This window comes from Rhopalosiphum padi, chromosome 3 (genome assembly GCF_020882245.1).
Source record: "Rhopalosiphum padi isolate XX-2018 chromosome 3, ASM2088224v1, whole genome shotgun sequence".
NCBI classification, from domain to species: domain Eukaryota; kingdom Metazoa; phylum Arthropoda; class Insecta; order Hemiptera; family Aphididae; genus Rhopalosiphum; species Rhopalosiphum padi.
This window is the reverse complement of record NC_083599.1, coordinates 78,227,467-78,245,037: the sequence shown is the minus strand read 5'-3', so window position 1 is coordinate 78,245,037 and position 17,571 is coordinate 78,227,467. Positions and strand designations below refer to the sequence as shown.

General features: G+C 28.8%; 3 protein-coding genes and 1 pseudogene across 3 annotated transcripts; 2 read left to right on the top strand and 2 right to left on the bottom strand.

Moving 5' to 3' along the window:
• The first annotated feature begins 440 nt into the window (after positions 1-440).
• Positions 441-7,432, top strand: LOC132925855 (uncharacterized; annotated as a pseudogene).
• Positions 7,433-8,898: 1,466 nt separating this feature from the next.
• Positions 8,899-10,731, bottom strand: LOC132925854 (uncharacterized). The gene is made up of 4 exons (XM_060990215.1): positions 10,681-10,731; positions 10,146-10,352; positions 9,544-9,709; positions 8,899-9,387 (listed from the first exon to the last, which is right to left on the bottom strand). Exons 1-4 carry the CDS (start codon positions 10,729-10,731, stop codon positions 8,927-8,929), a joined length of 885 nt encoding a protein of 294 aa, XP_060846198.1. The 3' UTR covers positions 8,899-8,926.
• A 193-nt stretch (positions 10,732-10,924) lies between these two features.
• Positions 10,925-13,023, bottom strand: LOC132926444 (uncharacterized). The gene is made up of 2 exons (XM_060990801.1): positions 12,367-13,023; positions 10,925-12,298 (listed from the first exon to the last, which is right to left on the bottom strand). The coding sequence occupies exons 1-2, from the start codon at positions 12,667-12,669 to the stop codon at positions 11,192-11,194; spliced, it is 1,410 nt and encodes a 469-aa protein (XP_060846784.1). The 5' UTR covers positions 12,670-13,023; the 3' UTR covers positions 10,925-11,191.
• A 1,604-nt stretch (positions 13,024-14,627) lies between these two features.
• LOC132925853 (uncharacterized) lies at positions 14,628-15,838 on the top strand. The gene is made up of 2 exons (XM_060990214.1): positions 14,628-14,696; positions 15,137-15,838. Exons 1-2 carry the CDS (start codon positions 14,628-14,630, stop codon positions 15,836-15,838), a joined length of 771 nt encoding a protein of 256 aa, XP_060846197.1.
• The last annotated feature ends 1,733 nt before the right edge of the window (positions 15,839-17,571 follow it).

Sequence of the window (17,571 nt, the reverse complement as noted above, 5' to 3'; positions counted from 1 at the left end):
TTTCCTTATTTAGAAAATTGTAGCACTATTAGAACACATGACGACTAATGAAACATGAAGAATATCATACATCTCTTACTACTTCAAGTATTTGTTCAATTTTAAATGTAGACATAGTTCAATCATTTTCCATGGACTATATGCATTTAGTGTGTTTAGGTGTTATGCGTAAATTAATTAATTTATGGATGGGTAATACTAAAGGACCTATGAATATACGAATACCTAGCTGGAAAATAAATCAAATTAACAATGCACTTAATAATATTAAAATTAATAGCATAACAAAAGATTTCTCTCGCAAACCACGAGCTCTTGTAGAAATAAACCGCTGGAAAGCAACTGAGCTTCGTCAGTTTTTACTATATACTGGTATGGTTGTGCTAAAAAATGTAATAGCTGATGATTGTTATCAAAACTTTTTAATACTTTCTATCAGTATGAGAATTCTTTTAAGCCCCAATCATAAAAAATTTGTTAACTATGCTCAAAAGTTACTAGACTATTTTGTCAAAACATTTGAGCAGTTATATGGATCACACTTAGTTTCTCACAACATACACGGCTTATTACATTTGACTGAAGACTATACAAGATATGGACCATTAGACAACTGCAGTACTTTCCCATTTGAGAACTATATGAAGAATCTTAAAAAAATGCTTCGTAAGCATGATAAACCGCTACAACAAGTTGTTAAACGGCACGAAGAACAATGTCTTAGTAATACCAATTATCAAAATTTGACTAAAAACAAACTTAATTTTACTTCAAAAAAGCCTGATTGCTATGTTTTAACCAAAGAAAATGATGTGGTTCAAATTGATTCAATTACAAAATCAAACGAAAATAATTTAGAGGCTATTACTGGACGAATATACTTGATCAAGGACAACCTATTTGAAACTCCACTACAATCATCCAAAATCGACATTTTTCTCGTTAATAATCTTTCTGAAAATATAAGAGAGTGGAAAATATCAGAAATAAAAAATAAATTATTGTTCTTTGAATTTGAAAACCAACAAAATATAACAATGTCTATACTGCATAATTAATATAGTTATAATGTATGATGAATAAAGTTAAAATAATTACTATCATTTATTATAAATAATTTAAATGTTAACTAATTTGTACGCATTAAAATGATTTTACCATTTATGTAATATAAATTAATTTTAATATTGGTATATCCAACATTTCTATATTGAATTTGTGCTGCAAATATATGTGTTATGTGATATAAATTAATTTTAATGTAGGTATTCAATATTTTATATTGAATGTGTGCTGTAAAAATTTGTTTATTGTTAAATACTTTAAAAATAGACTTTTATTTCAAAATCCTTTTTTTATAGTTGTTCATTTTGAAACTGACAATACGGTAGACGTTGTACCAGACTTTTGGTATAAAAACGGTTTGTGTGATTAGCCAAATAAAACCAATAGAATAGATACAACAACTACAATTAAGCGTAGGGTTAAGCCGGACGAAATACACTTTAAAAAATATAAAGCAAGGACTCTTTTGACCAACATTGGTAAGTATTAATATATTATACAATTAAAAAATTACAAAAAAAAAAAAAAAACAATACTAAATATAATATAAATAATAAATAAGCAATTTTTATTATTATTTATTATTTTATTAGCTAGCTTTCAAGAAGCTCAATCTAAAGTGACCAAGGCCCAAGAAACATCTGATTTGTCATCACCTAATGACAATGATAATAAGGTAACAAAAACTGTCAAAAGAATAAAAAACAGCATACCCGCAGAAATATCAAAATTACCAAACCCTCCAAAGTACTTTGAAGAATCAGAAAACGGTTTGTATTGAAACTCTCTTAGCATTAATAATTTATATATTATGTTTTAGTGGTGATTTATTTTATTTTAATTTATTCAATTTATGGACATGTGTCTTAGACAATGTATAACTATAATATAACATTACAAGATATTTTAATAATATAATGATGATAATAATAATAATAATAATAATAGAAGTAATATAATTTAACTTTCTATCTATTCAAGAGTAGGTATACAATTTAAAGAAGATAAGTAAACAAAATTAATAATTTCATTATTATAATACAAAATAATAACTTCTATTACCTATATTATCTTATATTACTATGTATCTTTTATTAGTCTTTCATCTATCATCCATAGGCCATAGTATAATTTAAATACATTTTAAAGAATTGGTGATTTTTAAACAATACTTTATTTCAGAATCAACAGCAGATGATTCTGATAAGGACAAAACTTATACACCACCAAATATATTTGACACGTTGTCACATGATTCTGATCAATCAATTGAAAATGAACCTGAAATCATTAGTAATGGTGAACTTGTTTTAAAGGCTACCACTGAAAATTCTGGATTTTCTGGTTCATCACAAAAAAGAATAAAAATGTCTTACACAAATTCATTATTGACTCAGGAAAACCACATTCCAGAACATGGCTTATTTATTTCACCATCTGCTACTACTAAAGAAAATGAAACTGATCAATGTATGTATTATATTGTATTAAAATTATTACTTCTTATTGATTAATATTAATATATTGTTTAGTTATGTCAAATATTTTATCAGAGTAAAATATATTATATATTATTATTATTATTATTATAGGTGATTAAAAGGCCAGTGTTGTAAAAAAACACTAACTATACACAAATAATATATTGTTCAAATAGGTTTAGAATAAAAAATTTAAAATACTGAAGTAAAAGTTCATTTAAAGTAACCAAATTATTTATTTAATTTAGTACTAATTTGATGTACTAAAAACATTTAATTCTTATAAACCAGTACAACTATAATAGTAATTTTACTTAGAACTACAAATCATTTGTATACACTATTTCTACATAGGAAAATAATAAGGTATTTACTAATATTTATAAATGTAAAGAGATCACAAATTTTGTGGTGGTTATCTATACATATATAAATATTTGATATACTATAAATATTATAATTAAAAAATTATTCAATACATAATTACTATAAATTATACTATTTTATTGAGAACTATTTTTTTATTATTAAACATTGTACTAAGATTTGCGTACTTATTATTCCAGCTTTTAAAAAATTCATAAAAAGATCACTGACTACTCTAAAGTATGATGTTGAAAATATACACAAACGTATGGATGTTTTGGAATCTTTATTCGAAAAAAATGATGATAAGTTTTTTCTGAAACTTTTGCCACTTATGAAGATATTATTACATTAAGAGGCCGTCCCAGTAGAAAAAAATCGACTGAAAAACATGCTTTCGTACTTCCAATAGTTCTCAGGCCTCGTTGATCGTAGAAACATGATTTTGGTATCAAAATAATCACGAGAAGTTGTACTAAATATTCTTGGAACAGAATTTTAAAATTTTTTTTCGTTCCAATTTTATATGTGTTTGAAATTTGTAAAATTTCTTTTTTTTAAAAAATCATATAAAATCGGCAAATTTAGATATCGAAAATCTGTTCCAAGAATATTTAGTACAACTTCTCGTGATTATTTTGATACCAAAATCATGTTTCTACGATCAACGAGGCCTGAGTACTATTGGAAGTACGAAAGCATGTTTTTGGCAAAAAAATTACGAATTTGACGTCGTCATGTGCTGCTAAAGCAATTACAGCGGCAGCGTTCTGAAATAGTACTTCTTCCACCACCCCGCTTGTATAAGCAGCTGTACCGCTCCATAGGTCAAAACTGGTTATTTATCGCAGCCGCGCACTGGTTATAAATAGCCAAATACGTCAATACGAAAATAATAATTTTGTCAATAAATAATATTATTTTATTTTTCGATGTTATAATTCGTAATTGTATTACTATTGTATTTTACGCAAAATGGAACTACGACATAATACTATATCGTAAAATTGTCACAAATCAGCTAGAAAACGTACGATTTAAACAATTTTTTTTTCAATTATAGTCAATTGTTCTATAAAATTAGCGTATTGATATTCAAGACGAAATTTTTTAAATTTAAATTAGTATAACTGTATAAGTAAAAAAAAGGTAGGCAAGTGGGTGTCGATCTGCTTTACAGTAGGTTACAAGTGAGCAGTGGCGGCTCGCAAGTAAATTCATTGGGGAGACTGAAAATTTAATAAAAAAAAAATGAATACAAATCTTATATTATAAAACCGCAAGCGTTTCGCCCGAAACCCACTTGAGCGCGCTTGCTGTACTGACCGCAGTTCCTAAAACGGAAAAAAGAATGCGCTCCGGTCGTTATAGCCGCTTATCAAAAATTATCAAAAACGCGTTGGACAACTGTACGATTATTACGATTATTATAATATTACCCGCTTTTCTACCTGATTTTATAGCTATTTCTGAATTTTTCCGTGTTCGCGTGATTTACGATATTATATATTAGCGATTGGGCGTGAGAAAAAAGTCGTTTAATACGTATATATAATAATATAATAAATATAAATAATGAATAAAATACACATCGAACGGATATTTCAGATATTTACAAATATATTTTAAAGAAAATCAACGAGAATGTCTGTGTGTGTGTGTGTGTGTGTGTGTGTAATGAAATACGAATTAAACGATTACAACGCGAATTCGGTGACGGTTCGGAAACGGTTTAAGTGCTCGAGATTTGACGTCGGTTTTCAACTCAAACTGTAGTCGGTAGGATTAGGCGTTAGGATAGGATAGAAATTAGGCAGGTGTACCGAGATCGAATCCCGCCCCGGCGACGTTCCCGGCGGCGCTTTGATTAACACTGCGTGTCATTTTTTGCATTTTTTTTTCCAATGTTTTTTTATTTTTATATGATTTTGCCGGCGACGTCGGTATATTTTTTTTATTACTCGACTAATAAAAAGCAGTATTTCAACTTTTATGTACTATTTTTTTTTTTTTGAATATTGCGAGTGTTAAATATACGTGTTTTGGTATCAGCTTTGTTATTATGTTTTTTGTAATAGTACTTATCGACTACCACCGAGTATGTTATATTATATTATTTATAGTATATATTATATAATATGTAAACACAATATGTGTACGTATGGAATACTTAGAAAATGTTTTAAGAGACTGTGCTATAACGTATTTATTAAAGTCATATAGATCGGGTATGCACACTAATATTTAATTACAACCTGATGTGATAAATGTATTGTGGATTATTTCACTTATAATAACTCACAATACTCACATCGTCCGCGATCCGACGCGGTCGGATTGCCTACCTGAGGGGTTTAGTAACACTTAAGTCTTAAAGTATATTCAATTTTTAGCAAATAAAAAATTAAGATTTCATAATTTGCGCCCACATAGTCTGCGATTCGACGCAGTAAATAGGACGTAGATAGGACGTTATAACACTTCGTTCGACTTAAACTTTTTCCCCTACTATACGACATCAGACTTTCGACGTCAGGAGGTATAACAATCCGCCGTAGGCGGATTGCCCAGCACAGGTATCGATTTGCATCGAGTGAGGACTGATAGCTAGACACTCTATTACCATTTTTCGTACTATTCTTTATATATATTCAAAAAAGAACCGGGCATGCGACAAGACACGGTATTACACCGGTTAACGACTGATAGCTAGACACTTAGTTACCATTTTTCAAACTTATTTAGTTGTGTATAAATCAATTTTCCCAAAAGATATGACGTTCGACATAAATTTTGTCCCTTACTATACAACATCAGACTTTTGACGTCAGGAGGTATAAAAATCCGCCGTAGGCGGATTGCCCACACAGGTATCGATTTGCATCGAGTGAGGACTGATAGCTAGACACTCTATTACCATTTTTCGTACTTATTTATTTTTTATACTTTCAAAAAAGAACCGGGCAAGCCTCGAGTTGAACTATATATGTGACCGATTTCTAGACACCCGACTACCATTTCCAACCGAATTTCCCTAGGACCGATTTTCACTCGACCCCCTCGAAGGCGCCGGAGGCGGCTTCCACAAGCCGGGAATCGAGGCATATATATATAATAATAATTTAATAAACAATATTATTATCGACGCCACGAACGTCTTATCAATTCCCGACAACAACCGCCTTATCATCATTCATCCCGATAGAAGACTCGCAGTACTACCAATCAGCGACAGGTCTTCCTTTTTTGAAAACTTTCCACTTTCAAGCTCTTCCATCCGTCCTAGGGTATTCACTTACAGCGAGTTTCACTCAAAGCGAGTTTCACTCACAGCGAGGCACACTCACACCGAGGCACACCCGCAGCTAGTAATATAAAAAAAACCTTTTTTTATTATTATAATTGATAGCTTTATAAAAATTATAAGAATAGATAATTTATATTATTTTATATTCTAATTCAATTCTTCTTTCTTTTTTCTTCACAAAATCATCAATAATACTTTCCACAAATGTCGGGTCCTTTGCCATTGATTTTAATTGACACTTTTCTTCGTATGTTAACGTATTAAAACTATTTTTAAACAAAAAGTCTAGTATATCTGTTTATTTTTCTGTATTCCCATAGTAGAAAATATAATAAATATATGTATTTTTAGTGTAATTTATTATATTATAATTAAGTTTGTAACTTGTGTAGTTTTGTATAATACCAATAATAAATAATAATAATTTAATTACTACACGCTGCTATACAATGTCAAATAGCTAAATTTAATAGTCTAATACGGACGCACGACACGCTGCAGTTTTCGTGTTTACAGAAAAATACGTGACGACCGCAATGCGAACGGCAAAAACTTTGAATGAGTCTAGTCTCGATATACTGAATAACATCTATACAATATATGCCCGTCCTCCGCCTAGTCATGCATATGAAATTTGTATACATAATTGAGTCTTTTGGACGGCAGACTCTCGAACTAGTGACCGTCGTCGTTATCGATATATTTAGTCCGTATTGTTATCGATATATTTTTTATATTGTATTGTTATTGAATGACACTCATTATTAATGTAAAAATAGAATACAAAATATTATCAATATTAATATCGAAAACCATAATAATTATTTTCAGAATGGATATAACATAAAAATATTAAATTATAATACAATTTTTTTCAAACTTTTTTATTGCGTTCCTACTTCTTATTTTTGTGGGGAGTCGCCGTCTCAAAGACTCCCCTGACGAGCCGCCACTGCAAGTGAGTCACTATATACTTACTGGATTATTGTGTTAAATTTGAATTCAATGATATAATATCATTATATAAGAAAAACGAATCGAAGACGGAGTCAGCCTTGATATATTATAATATATATTTTTAACTACGAAATAATTTAAAATTTGACAAATTTTTTCAAAATTCAAACTTAAAATACTTATAAAAAAAATTGTACCCATTTATTTTTAATATTTTTTAAATTTTATTGTAACGATTTATCTACAGGAGTCTTGAATTAAATTTTCACGCTTCTTGACCCAACAAATTTAATAACTAATTTATTAATAACTATGGAATAAAAAATTGAAAAAATTGAAAATGTCCGTAAAGAGCTCAGAAAGAGTGAAAATGTTTTGAAAATTTTATCAAGTATAGCAATTGATAAAATAGACATATAGTGTAAATTATTTAAAATATCTAAGTACAGTTATTTGTTTTTTTAATTACAACAAAATAAGAAAATCGCCAAGTAGGTACATGATAAATCAAGTGAATACCAATGTTGTAAAAATTTGAACTTTTCAAACACTCATAAAAATTCTATTTTAGTTTCTGGTAGAGATAATTTTTTATAAAATAGTTAAATAGTAGTAAATAGTAGTAAATAGTTAAAGAATAATTCAAGTATTTTAAAAATGTTATCGTGCTTAGAAAATTCTATAATATAAAACAAACAAACAGTTAAAATTCCTTGTATCTACGGTCATTTGTTTTAGAGTTACACCAAAAACCAAAATTGATTTTGTGATTTTGTCAAAAACCAATTTTGCGTGAAAATGTCTGTTTTTCCCTGCTCTTTAGAAAATTACTAGGAATTTTTAATTTTGACTTTCCCAATGCACCAACTTGTTTTCTTGTATGTCATCACGTTTTGAAGGAGTAAAAATAATGCTTTAATTTTTGACTTCAGCCCCTCTTTTAAATGGAAAATGAATCTAAATGATACTTTGGTGAGTTAAAATTTCCAGTAGTTTCAAAAACGTCAAATAAAAACCTAAAAAGCAACGGAAAAACGGAAATTTTTAACCATAATCAATTTTCGAAAATATCGATTTTTTTATTTTGCTGTAACTCAAAAAATCATTTTAAATACTTGAAATTTTCACTAAGTCTAAATATTTTGACTTTTTTAAGCTATTTATCACTGAACGAAATACCCCTGTATTATCAATAAAAATATGGTTTGATTTAACAATATTTTGATCAATATACGGTCAATGAAAAATTTTTGTTGATTAAGAGATACAACTTTTGTTAATTCAATAAATTTATATTTTGTTAAATTGACAAAATTAATTTAATGAATCAACCAAATAATTTTTCATTTTTAGTATCGTATATTTATAAAATAATTTTGTTGAATTAACAAAGTTATTTTATTGAATTTACCGGACCATTTTGTATATTTATTTTTGAATAATTTTGTTGAATTGACAAAATTTATTTGATTCTACCTTCAAATTTAATAATTATAAGGGGAAGTTTAGGAAAAATGGATAGGTATTTAACATATACATTTTTTGTTTAAAAAAAAAACAATGCCATTGTCAATAGTATTATGTATTTATTTTAAATATTTAAATATATTCCTCGTATTTATATAATTCATTTTACTTAAAATTAATATATTTTGAACACAAAATCAAAAATTTAATTATTTTTAATTTATTATTAATTATAATATGTATTTGTATCAAATATATAAATATACATCTTGTATTTATACAATTAAGAATTCAATTCATTTATAACTTGTTTGATTAAAACATTAGATTTGTCATACTTAGTAGTAATCTTAAAATAAAAAATTTGAATAAATAACCAAACATCACTGCATTCTATAGGGTATTCTACGTTGAAAACATGAAAGATTTTAAAACATATGTCAAAGGCCTTAATGGCTGAAAACATTTTGTACTTAATGTAGTCCAAATACACAAGTATTTGTTTTGCATCAAATAATGAACCAACAACTAACACACATGGCTGAATTGCACCCCTTTCAGACATCTTCTGGAGTGTCGATTCCATGTCCACAGTAGTTGGTTTCACAATCACAAATGATTTTTGTGAATCTCGTATACTATATTTAGTAAAACCTTTTTTCCCATTTTCATCACGAGTAGATTTTTTTGATGATGGAATAAAAACACAATGTAACAAATACATAATAACTAATACTTTTGAATCTGAAAAAATAAATAACTTTTTGTTAAAACATGTACCCATTTTAAAATTAATACAATACACAAATAAATTGGTGGCATCATTAAGCACAGCACAAGGTGACCAATTGAAATTTTTTATAATGTTATTGTTAAATTTAAAAATATTTGAATTATTACCTGTCGACAAATTGTCAAGTGTATCATTAAATGTTGTCAAAGTTTGTCTGCTAGCAGCATCTTTTACTCTTTCTTTTAATATTTCTACGAGTTTATTGGATGATTCTTCAAAAATTAAATTAAAATTTGATTTGTCTGTGTACAAACTTTGGAAATCAATATCAACCTAGAAATATCATAAACAGTAAATTAAAATTGCAATAATGATTCCTTAAATAATACACATTCTAAAATCATTTTATTAAATAGACTCATAGATTTGTATAGTTTTGGGATATTTTATATGTTTTTTTAAGTATTGAAAAATTAAATAATATATTTTTGTGTTACGATACCCTAATACTGAGTTTGTATAACAAAAAAAAAAAAAAAAACTATGGTATTAAATTAAATATTGATATAGGTACGTGTTTATATATTTATGGACCTACTATGGATATTAAGAAACTATAGACAATATTTTCTATTTATTTGTATAAGAAAAAATTGTTAGTGAAAATAAAATAGTGATAGTTACATGCATAAAAAATGTTTAAACTGTACCTAGTCTCCTATATTATATTATATTATATAAGTTTATTAGATACTATTTAAGATCTTACAAGTTTATAACCCATTTGCATGGTATAATGACTCCATATCTTGAATATTTCAACAGCATTATTATCTTTTATAAAATTCAGTCGATAGTTGATGGTTTTCTTCCAGATATCTTCAATTTCGGGCCAAGTTAAATCTTTGTCATTTAAGTATGAAGATATATTTTGAGAATCAGGTTCACTAGCTATGTAAATTATGACTATTAAAATAATTTTAATTATATTTTAAATTAGGTACTTATATTCCATAGAGCATAGCCGCATAGGTATAGGAAAGCCGTTAAGCCTATCTCATTCCTAGATTTTATTATTTTTAATGGGTCGCCATTGCAAAAAGGTTGGGAAACGCTGCTCAAGAGGACTGCGTTGAACTTTTTTGATATATTTTTTTTTCTATTTTATATGATTTTTTAAAAATGTTAAAAATTTTGAAAATTTCAAATGCAAATATCTCTGGTTTGAAATTTTGGTGTATAAATCATGTTTCTACGACTATTGAGAGCTGAGGAAAATGGGAAGTACGAAAGCATGTTTTTACGGTCGATTTTTCGCTACCAGAACGGCCGATCACTCCGGACCACGGGTACATGGTTAATAAAATTAAATAAAATATATTGCCTCGTTTACATTCAGCCCATTTTCGTGGCAGTGAACAGAGAAGTGGGCAGCACGAGTATGTAAGCACGTTACTCGCGCTAACCTTGCTCCTCGCATTGACGCTGCCCGTCGCTCCCTTCAAGGGATACACGTCAATTGATCGTAAACAATTTACCGCACGACAATTTACCGCAAATTATTGATCGCAAGCCAATTGATCGCAATTGCAATTTACCGTACATCAATTGATCGAAAAATAACATTTTCAGTAATATAAAAATATTTTGAATATATATTTAATTTTAATAAATTTGGCACAATTCTGGTTACATGTATGGTTAAAAATATATTTTTCGTCTTAGATTAAAAATGTTTAAAAAATATTGTTCAGTATATATATATAGTATTATAAATCATCAAGGTAGGTACATAATAATGAAAAACACTAAATATTAAATTTGCAATTGAAAATTGTATGCAATGCCACGAAGATAGTCTTCAATATTTGTATTATTGTTATAAGTGGTACAAATTTTTTTTATTTTAGCTGCTCTATCTCGGTAAATTTTTTTTTTGGGTGGCTCGTTGCACCCAACATATTGTTCGATTTTGAATCTGTTAATGCTCTCTTCTTTTTTTAATGCATCTATAAATCGCCAAATTGAAGGATGTATACTATTTATAAGTGATGTGAAACAATTGTGCCACCCTTCTATAGCATTATTTGTGGTAGCCAAATCTTGAATTACTCTCGAAAAACAGTTCCATAATGTGATTGCATACTTTGGCGGCTTTCTTTTTCCTCTCCTGTCTAATTTTCCTACCCATGTATTTTCGAAATAATCCAACAGCGGTGCCAGTAGATCTTCATTATCTGTGTAATAATTTGTAACTAGTAATGCATTATAACATTTTATTACATCTACTTCTGGAATAAAAGCTAATGCTGGTAGCATTCGAATTCGTAATGAAAACTCTGGATCATTTCGATAAGTTGTCTGTAGGCCCAATTCTTGGACATGACGCCAAATGCATTGCGACATATGAAAGAAACAACCTTTTACCTCGGTATTACAAAACTCCGTTTCGATTGCATTTAAAGCTGCTCTTTCATAATCTATCATAATACTTTTTGGATTTAAATTTGACTTCAGTGATTTTAAAATTTCAAACATGTGACGGTAAGTTTTTTCTTTTTTATCTGGCAGTAATACATAAACACTAGGAATAACGTTGGAATAACATACCCCGTGTATAGTATATAACTGAGCAAAAATGGGAGGTGCCACTGAAAATGTACCGTCACAAAACCAATTATTACATTCACTCATAAAATCTAAATTTTGTTGAGTTGTAAATATTAAAATACGTGATTCAGTAGGACCGCTATCGAATTTTAAAAATAATTCACCATTGGAGTTATATTTATATTTATCTGGTATAATAAATTCAAAATTACTTGGATTAGCTGGTGCAGCTTCCTCCTTTTGGCGTACACGTTGAATTGTCCTTTTCAATGTATTAACACTTGACATTTCTGCGGAAACTGCACTTGTCACCTAATTTAGTTTAATTTGAATAATTAATTATTTTTTCCATTTCTATATGTAACTAAAATATGAATTACCTGCATAACTGCATTTCCTAAAACTGAATGTGTGCTGAGAGTTGTTTGTGATGCATTTTTCTTTAAAGTTGAAATAACTTTTTTCGCTTCGATTTTTGCTGCATTTGGAACGTGATTGTTATGTTCAATACATTTAGTTATTTTGTCGTCTACTACGTGTAAACGACCTTTACAATGAATTTTTTTGTATTCAGAACATTTCCAGTATGTTTTATTGTCATGTTCTCGTTCTTTTACGTGTAAAAAACCTTGATAAATAAGCATATACTTATTTTTTTCGCTTAATACGTACTCTAAAGCCATATTCTATGTACAGTACTTCAGCTAGACGAAGTTATTAGTATATACCGATTGACGATTGTGTCAGTACTGATATATTTTCATAGTGTTTCATGGTGATCTATATTCTATACGACTTAAGGAAAAATACGGACTGATAAAATAGGGTACGAATATAATGTTAGATAAGACTTGATCGTTAACGATCGAATAAAGTTACGAAAAAATAATATTGGCCTTAAAATAACTCTGAAATAACCTATATAGTTTGCGATCAATTATCGTGCGGTAAATTGCAATTGCAATCAATTGGTTTGCGATCAATTGTTTACGGTCAATTGTCGCGCGGTAAATTGTTTACGATAAATTGACGGTACACCCCCTTCAAGAGCAGTAAATTGAGCAGTGCAATCAGCAGGTTAACCGCTAAGGACAGCGCTAGCGCGATTGCGAGTTTATATTCTGCTTGATCGGTTTCAGCTCTTGTATTATCAGCATTATGCTTATATCAATAACTAAAAAATAACAAACTAAAAACGTGCGTATAAGAACGACTTTTGCATACTTTTTTGCTTTTGTGCGTGTACATTGACTATCGACATTGAGAGATGGAGGATGCTGAAATAATTGCAGCTTCAGCACTCTGTCTGCTAAGTATAAATAATTATGTGAATATTTTAAAAAGGAAAAATATTGAAAATAGACGCCGTCGTCGCCAGAGGAGATGGTGGATAATATCAATTCATCGTAATAGAACACTGTAAGTACTTACTTGTTTTAATATTGTAAATTTTTTAACCTGTTAAAATAGAAAAAATTGATGTAGAAGAAAAGACAAATATAATTAAGCAACTCACCCACAACAGTTTTGTTCAGAATTGAAAAAAAAGTTTATCGTTATTATTTTTAATTTTACAGAAATAGTATGGATAGTTTTTTCAATGAGATGACTAGTGAGGAATCTAGTGAGTTTACCAATTTTTGTAGAATGTCACTTGCAGACTTCAAATTTCTTCTGACCAAAATTGAACCAATGATAAAAAAACAAACAAAACTGCGAATACCTATACCACCGAAAATACGTTTGGCAATTACCTTACGGTATTTAGCAACAGGGGATAGCTATAGAAGTCTTCATTATTTATTCAAGGTTTCAACACCAGCCATTTCATTAATTGTGCCAGAAGTGTGCAAAGCTATTAATGTTGTTCTCAATGACCGAATAAAGGTAAAAAATATTAATACATTTAATTTTTATTTAATTACTTATTAATAATAAAAGTACAAAACATTAAGCTTTTAAAATTACAAAATGAATTTGATAACAGAACTTAATATTATTAAAATGTTTAACTTTAATATTTTTCATTTTATAGGTATAATTATAACATTTATAATTTTAATAACAAAACCAAAAACAAACTTTTTTAAACTTTTTAACTTTCATATCTTTTATTAATTTAGTAATATTTTGTAACAGCGTTCAAGTATGCATTTTCAATTAAATTAGTAGGTTGCATGACTCCTTGCGATACGTTCCTTTGCAGCGGCATACTGAAATCTACTAGCGATTGAGGTTGTGATTCATTCCCTTCTGGCATGTTAACATGTGACACATCACTGGCTAGAGATGGAGTATTTTGGTAGTGTGGAGATGGTGTTGACGAATAATGATATAATGAGTAGGCACTTGATGGTAGTTTATCAGGGTAGGGATTATCCAAAAGAAATCCGTCGATTTTGTACATGATTTGGTCTCGCATTCTTTCCGGATATTTTCTTAACTTTTTTGCTAAAAGTTTTGCATATACATCGCACTCATCTTCATCTACCTTCTTTACTTTTAACACATGGTTCAAAGTATCAAAACTTTCGTTAATTTTTTTGAGTTTCATCTAAATAGTGGTCCGTAATAGGTCTTTTTTTGGTAGCATTGGTTCTGGTTGGTGTAATAGTTTTCTTTGGATTTTCTTGTGGTGGCGATGGGGCAGTCATTTCAAAACTGGACTGATTCGACGATGTTGAATGAGGTGGCATCAGTGTTTCACTTTGTAAAGTCTAAATATATTATTATTGATAATTATTAAATAATAATTAATAACTTTCAAAAATTTGGTTTTCAATCATTTTTCTAGCAATCATAATACATTTTAATTTAATACAATCTTTAACATTATTATATTATTAGGGAACGGATTTTTGTAAAATAAAAAAAATAAAAAAATGAAAATATCTATGTTCTAATTTTTGCCAAAATATGTATTAAAAATTATAAAATATTAAACAAAAAAATATCAATGATTATTTTCGAAACTTTTATGTAGGTATATTACATTATTATTTATATCATTTATTATATTATGAATTTTACTATACGCAATGGCATTTTTGATTTATTTTAATAATATATATTTCTAACATTTTAATATTAATATATATTATATAATATATACATAGTGACATAGACTGACTCAATATTTTTTTATTTCAGTTACCACAAACACCAGAGGAGTGGCTAATCATCGAAGAGGGTTTTAGAAGAAAGTTTCCCCATTGTGTTGGGGCTATAGATGGAAAGCACATCGTAGTGCAATGTCCAGCCCACAGTGGTTCCGAATTTTATAATTATAAGGGTACATATAGTTTCGTACTAATGGCTTTGGTTGATAGCGATTATCATTTTATTTTTGCCGATATCGGTGGCCAGGGACGCATTAGTGATGGTGGAATTGAAATTTTGAAAAACTCTTTACTTTGGCAAAAAATTGACTCAAATAATATTAATTTACCACCAGATACTCCGTTACCTGGAAGAAAAATGAACGTGCCTTATGTATTTCTAAGTGATGGTGCTTTCGCATTACATAAACATATTATGAAACCTTTTCTTGGTAACCACAATATAGGCACGGCTAAACGTACTTTCAATCAAAAACTTTCAAGTACTCGCGTTATTGTAGAAAATGTTTTTGGGGTGCTGACATCTGTTTACCGAATTTTTAAGAAACCGATAGAGATCAATATAAAAAATGTACCAAATATAACTATGACTTGTATTTTGCTGCATAATTTTTTAAGAAAAAGTGAATCCTCTCGGAATATTTACACACCTCCAGGAACTTTCGACTACATAATGGACGGAAACTTGTTAATGGCACTTGGAGACAAGACCACACCGAATCGTCAGGTATAAGGCCAATACCAAATGTGGCTAGACGAACATCAAGCAATATTATGGAAATTCGATCAGAATTTGCTGATTATTTACATAATTTAAATTAAGTAGGTATTACTATATATTAAAAATTAAAATTATAACACTTATATGCACTTCACATAATTTTTACTTATATGTTATTGATGTAAAATTAATATTTTTTTATCTGTATAATATAATATAATAATATTTTATCATTTATGTTTACTAAAATAAATTATTTTCACTCACCTCATCTTCCGTATTTATCTCGGTATTTATTGTTTCTTCGACATCATAGTTTGTTCCCAAAAATCTCTCCATACAATATATGCAAACCATATTGGCTGAAACAAGTCGTCAGCGCCCGCTCCAGATCTTATTGACGCTTTTTTCTTTTTTAGAAGAGGCCAAAATGTAGCCATTAGTGACTTTTTTTTGGCTTTTAGTTCATCAATCGGAATAGACATGTCAAAACTAATTCTTTTCCACGCATCATGAACCTTATGTTTTAATTTATGGTATTTATCTTTTGTATCCCATATAACTCGTTCACCCTCATACAATTCTAAAAATTGTATGGTTGTTTCATTGCTCCAATCAGCTTGCATATTGACAATTTTAACAAACTATTTGAGCGCCAAAATTTAAATAATAAAATGTAAAAAATACGCAAGCGTATAGTTCTTTGACACGCGTTTGGCGGCAACTGAATGTAAACACGCAATCGCGCTCGCGCTGCCGGTTAAGTTGCTATTATTAGCAGGGCAATGTAAACACTCACTGCCTACGACGCTGCCACAGAAGTATTTTGGGAATTATAACAGCAGCGCGAGGAGCAGCGGAAATGGCTGAATGTAAACGAGGTATATGATATTAGCAGGGTCGGCTTAAGGTATAGGCGAGCTAGGCACCTGCCTAGAGCGGCACATTAACTGGGGCGGCATTTTTAAAATTCACATACATTTTTTTTATTTCTATTGGTATAATGATATTATATACCAATATATAAGGAAAATATTTTAAAAAATTCATCTGTGAAAATCAACTTATCTATAAAATAAAATAATATTGTCTAAAGTTATAACCTTACGCTGAGTTTAAATGTCTAATGTAAATCCAAATTTCAGCCAATGTGAACGATTTAAGTATTTAACAATGCGTTTAGCGTTTAGAATTTAACATTCTGTTTAGAAAATAGGATTTTTTTTATTAACAGTCGAAAACTTTTTTGTAATGTATAAGGTGTAATATTATATGTTTTCTTAATACATTCAAGTTACTTATATTTTTAACATTAAATTAAATATTAATTGCCATTTTGGTTTTAATCAATTATATCATTTATGCAATGTTACATATTTTAATATTTATCAATAAAAATAAAACATATAGTAAAAACTCAACAAAAGAAGTACCTACTTTAAAAGTTTCAAGTTCTTTACCTTAAGAATTGTATTCTCAGCTTGTATTTTATAAAGATCATTTTTTTTATTAACAAAATAATTTTACTGAGCATAAGAAAATATAAAAATTTACCAACAAACAAAATAAAAAAGTGGGTAAGTGGGTACCGCTCTGCTGTATAATAGAGATGAAGAGTAGGTCATTGGTCACTATAATGGATGTGTTAAATTTGAATGCAATGACGGGTATCATTGTATACGAAAAACGATTCTGAACGGAGATAATTTGTCAGTCAATGATAATTAGTTGGATATATTATATTA

Bases quoted from the DNA above. Each gene is read 5' to 3' on its own strand.
- LOC132926444 (XM_060990801.1), bottom strand. From the start codon at position 12,669: ATGGCTTTAGAGTACGTATTAAGCGAAAAAAATAAGTATATGCTTATT. The intron at 12,299-12,366 runs GTAATTCATATT...AAACTAAATTAG, and splicing joins TAGGAAATGCAGTTATGCAG to GTGACAAGTGCAGTTTCCGC.
- LOC132925853 (XM_060990214.1), top strand. From the start codon at position 14,628: ATGGGGCAGTCATTTCAAAACTGGACTGATTCGACGATGTTGAATGAG. The intron at 14,697-15,136 runs GTAAAGTCTAAA...TTTTTATTTCAG, and splicing joins TGGCATCAGTGTTTCACTTT to TTACCACAAACACCAGAGGA.
- LOC132925854 (XM_060990215.1), bottom strand. From the start codon at position 10,731: ATGTACCCGTGGTCCGGAGTGATCGGCCGTTCTGGTAGCGAAAAATCG. The intron at 9,710-10,145 runs GTAAGATCTTAA...TGATATTTCTAG, and splicing joins TGCAAATGGGTTATAAACTT to GTTGATATTGATTTCCAAAG. The intron at 9,388-9,543 runs GTAATAATTCAA...TTATTTTTTCAG, and splicing joins ACTTGACAATTTGTCGACAG to ATTCAAAAGTATTAGTTATT.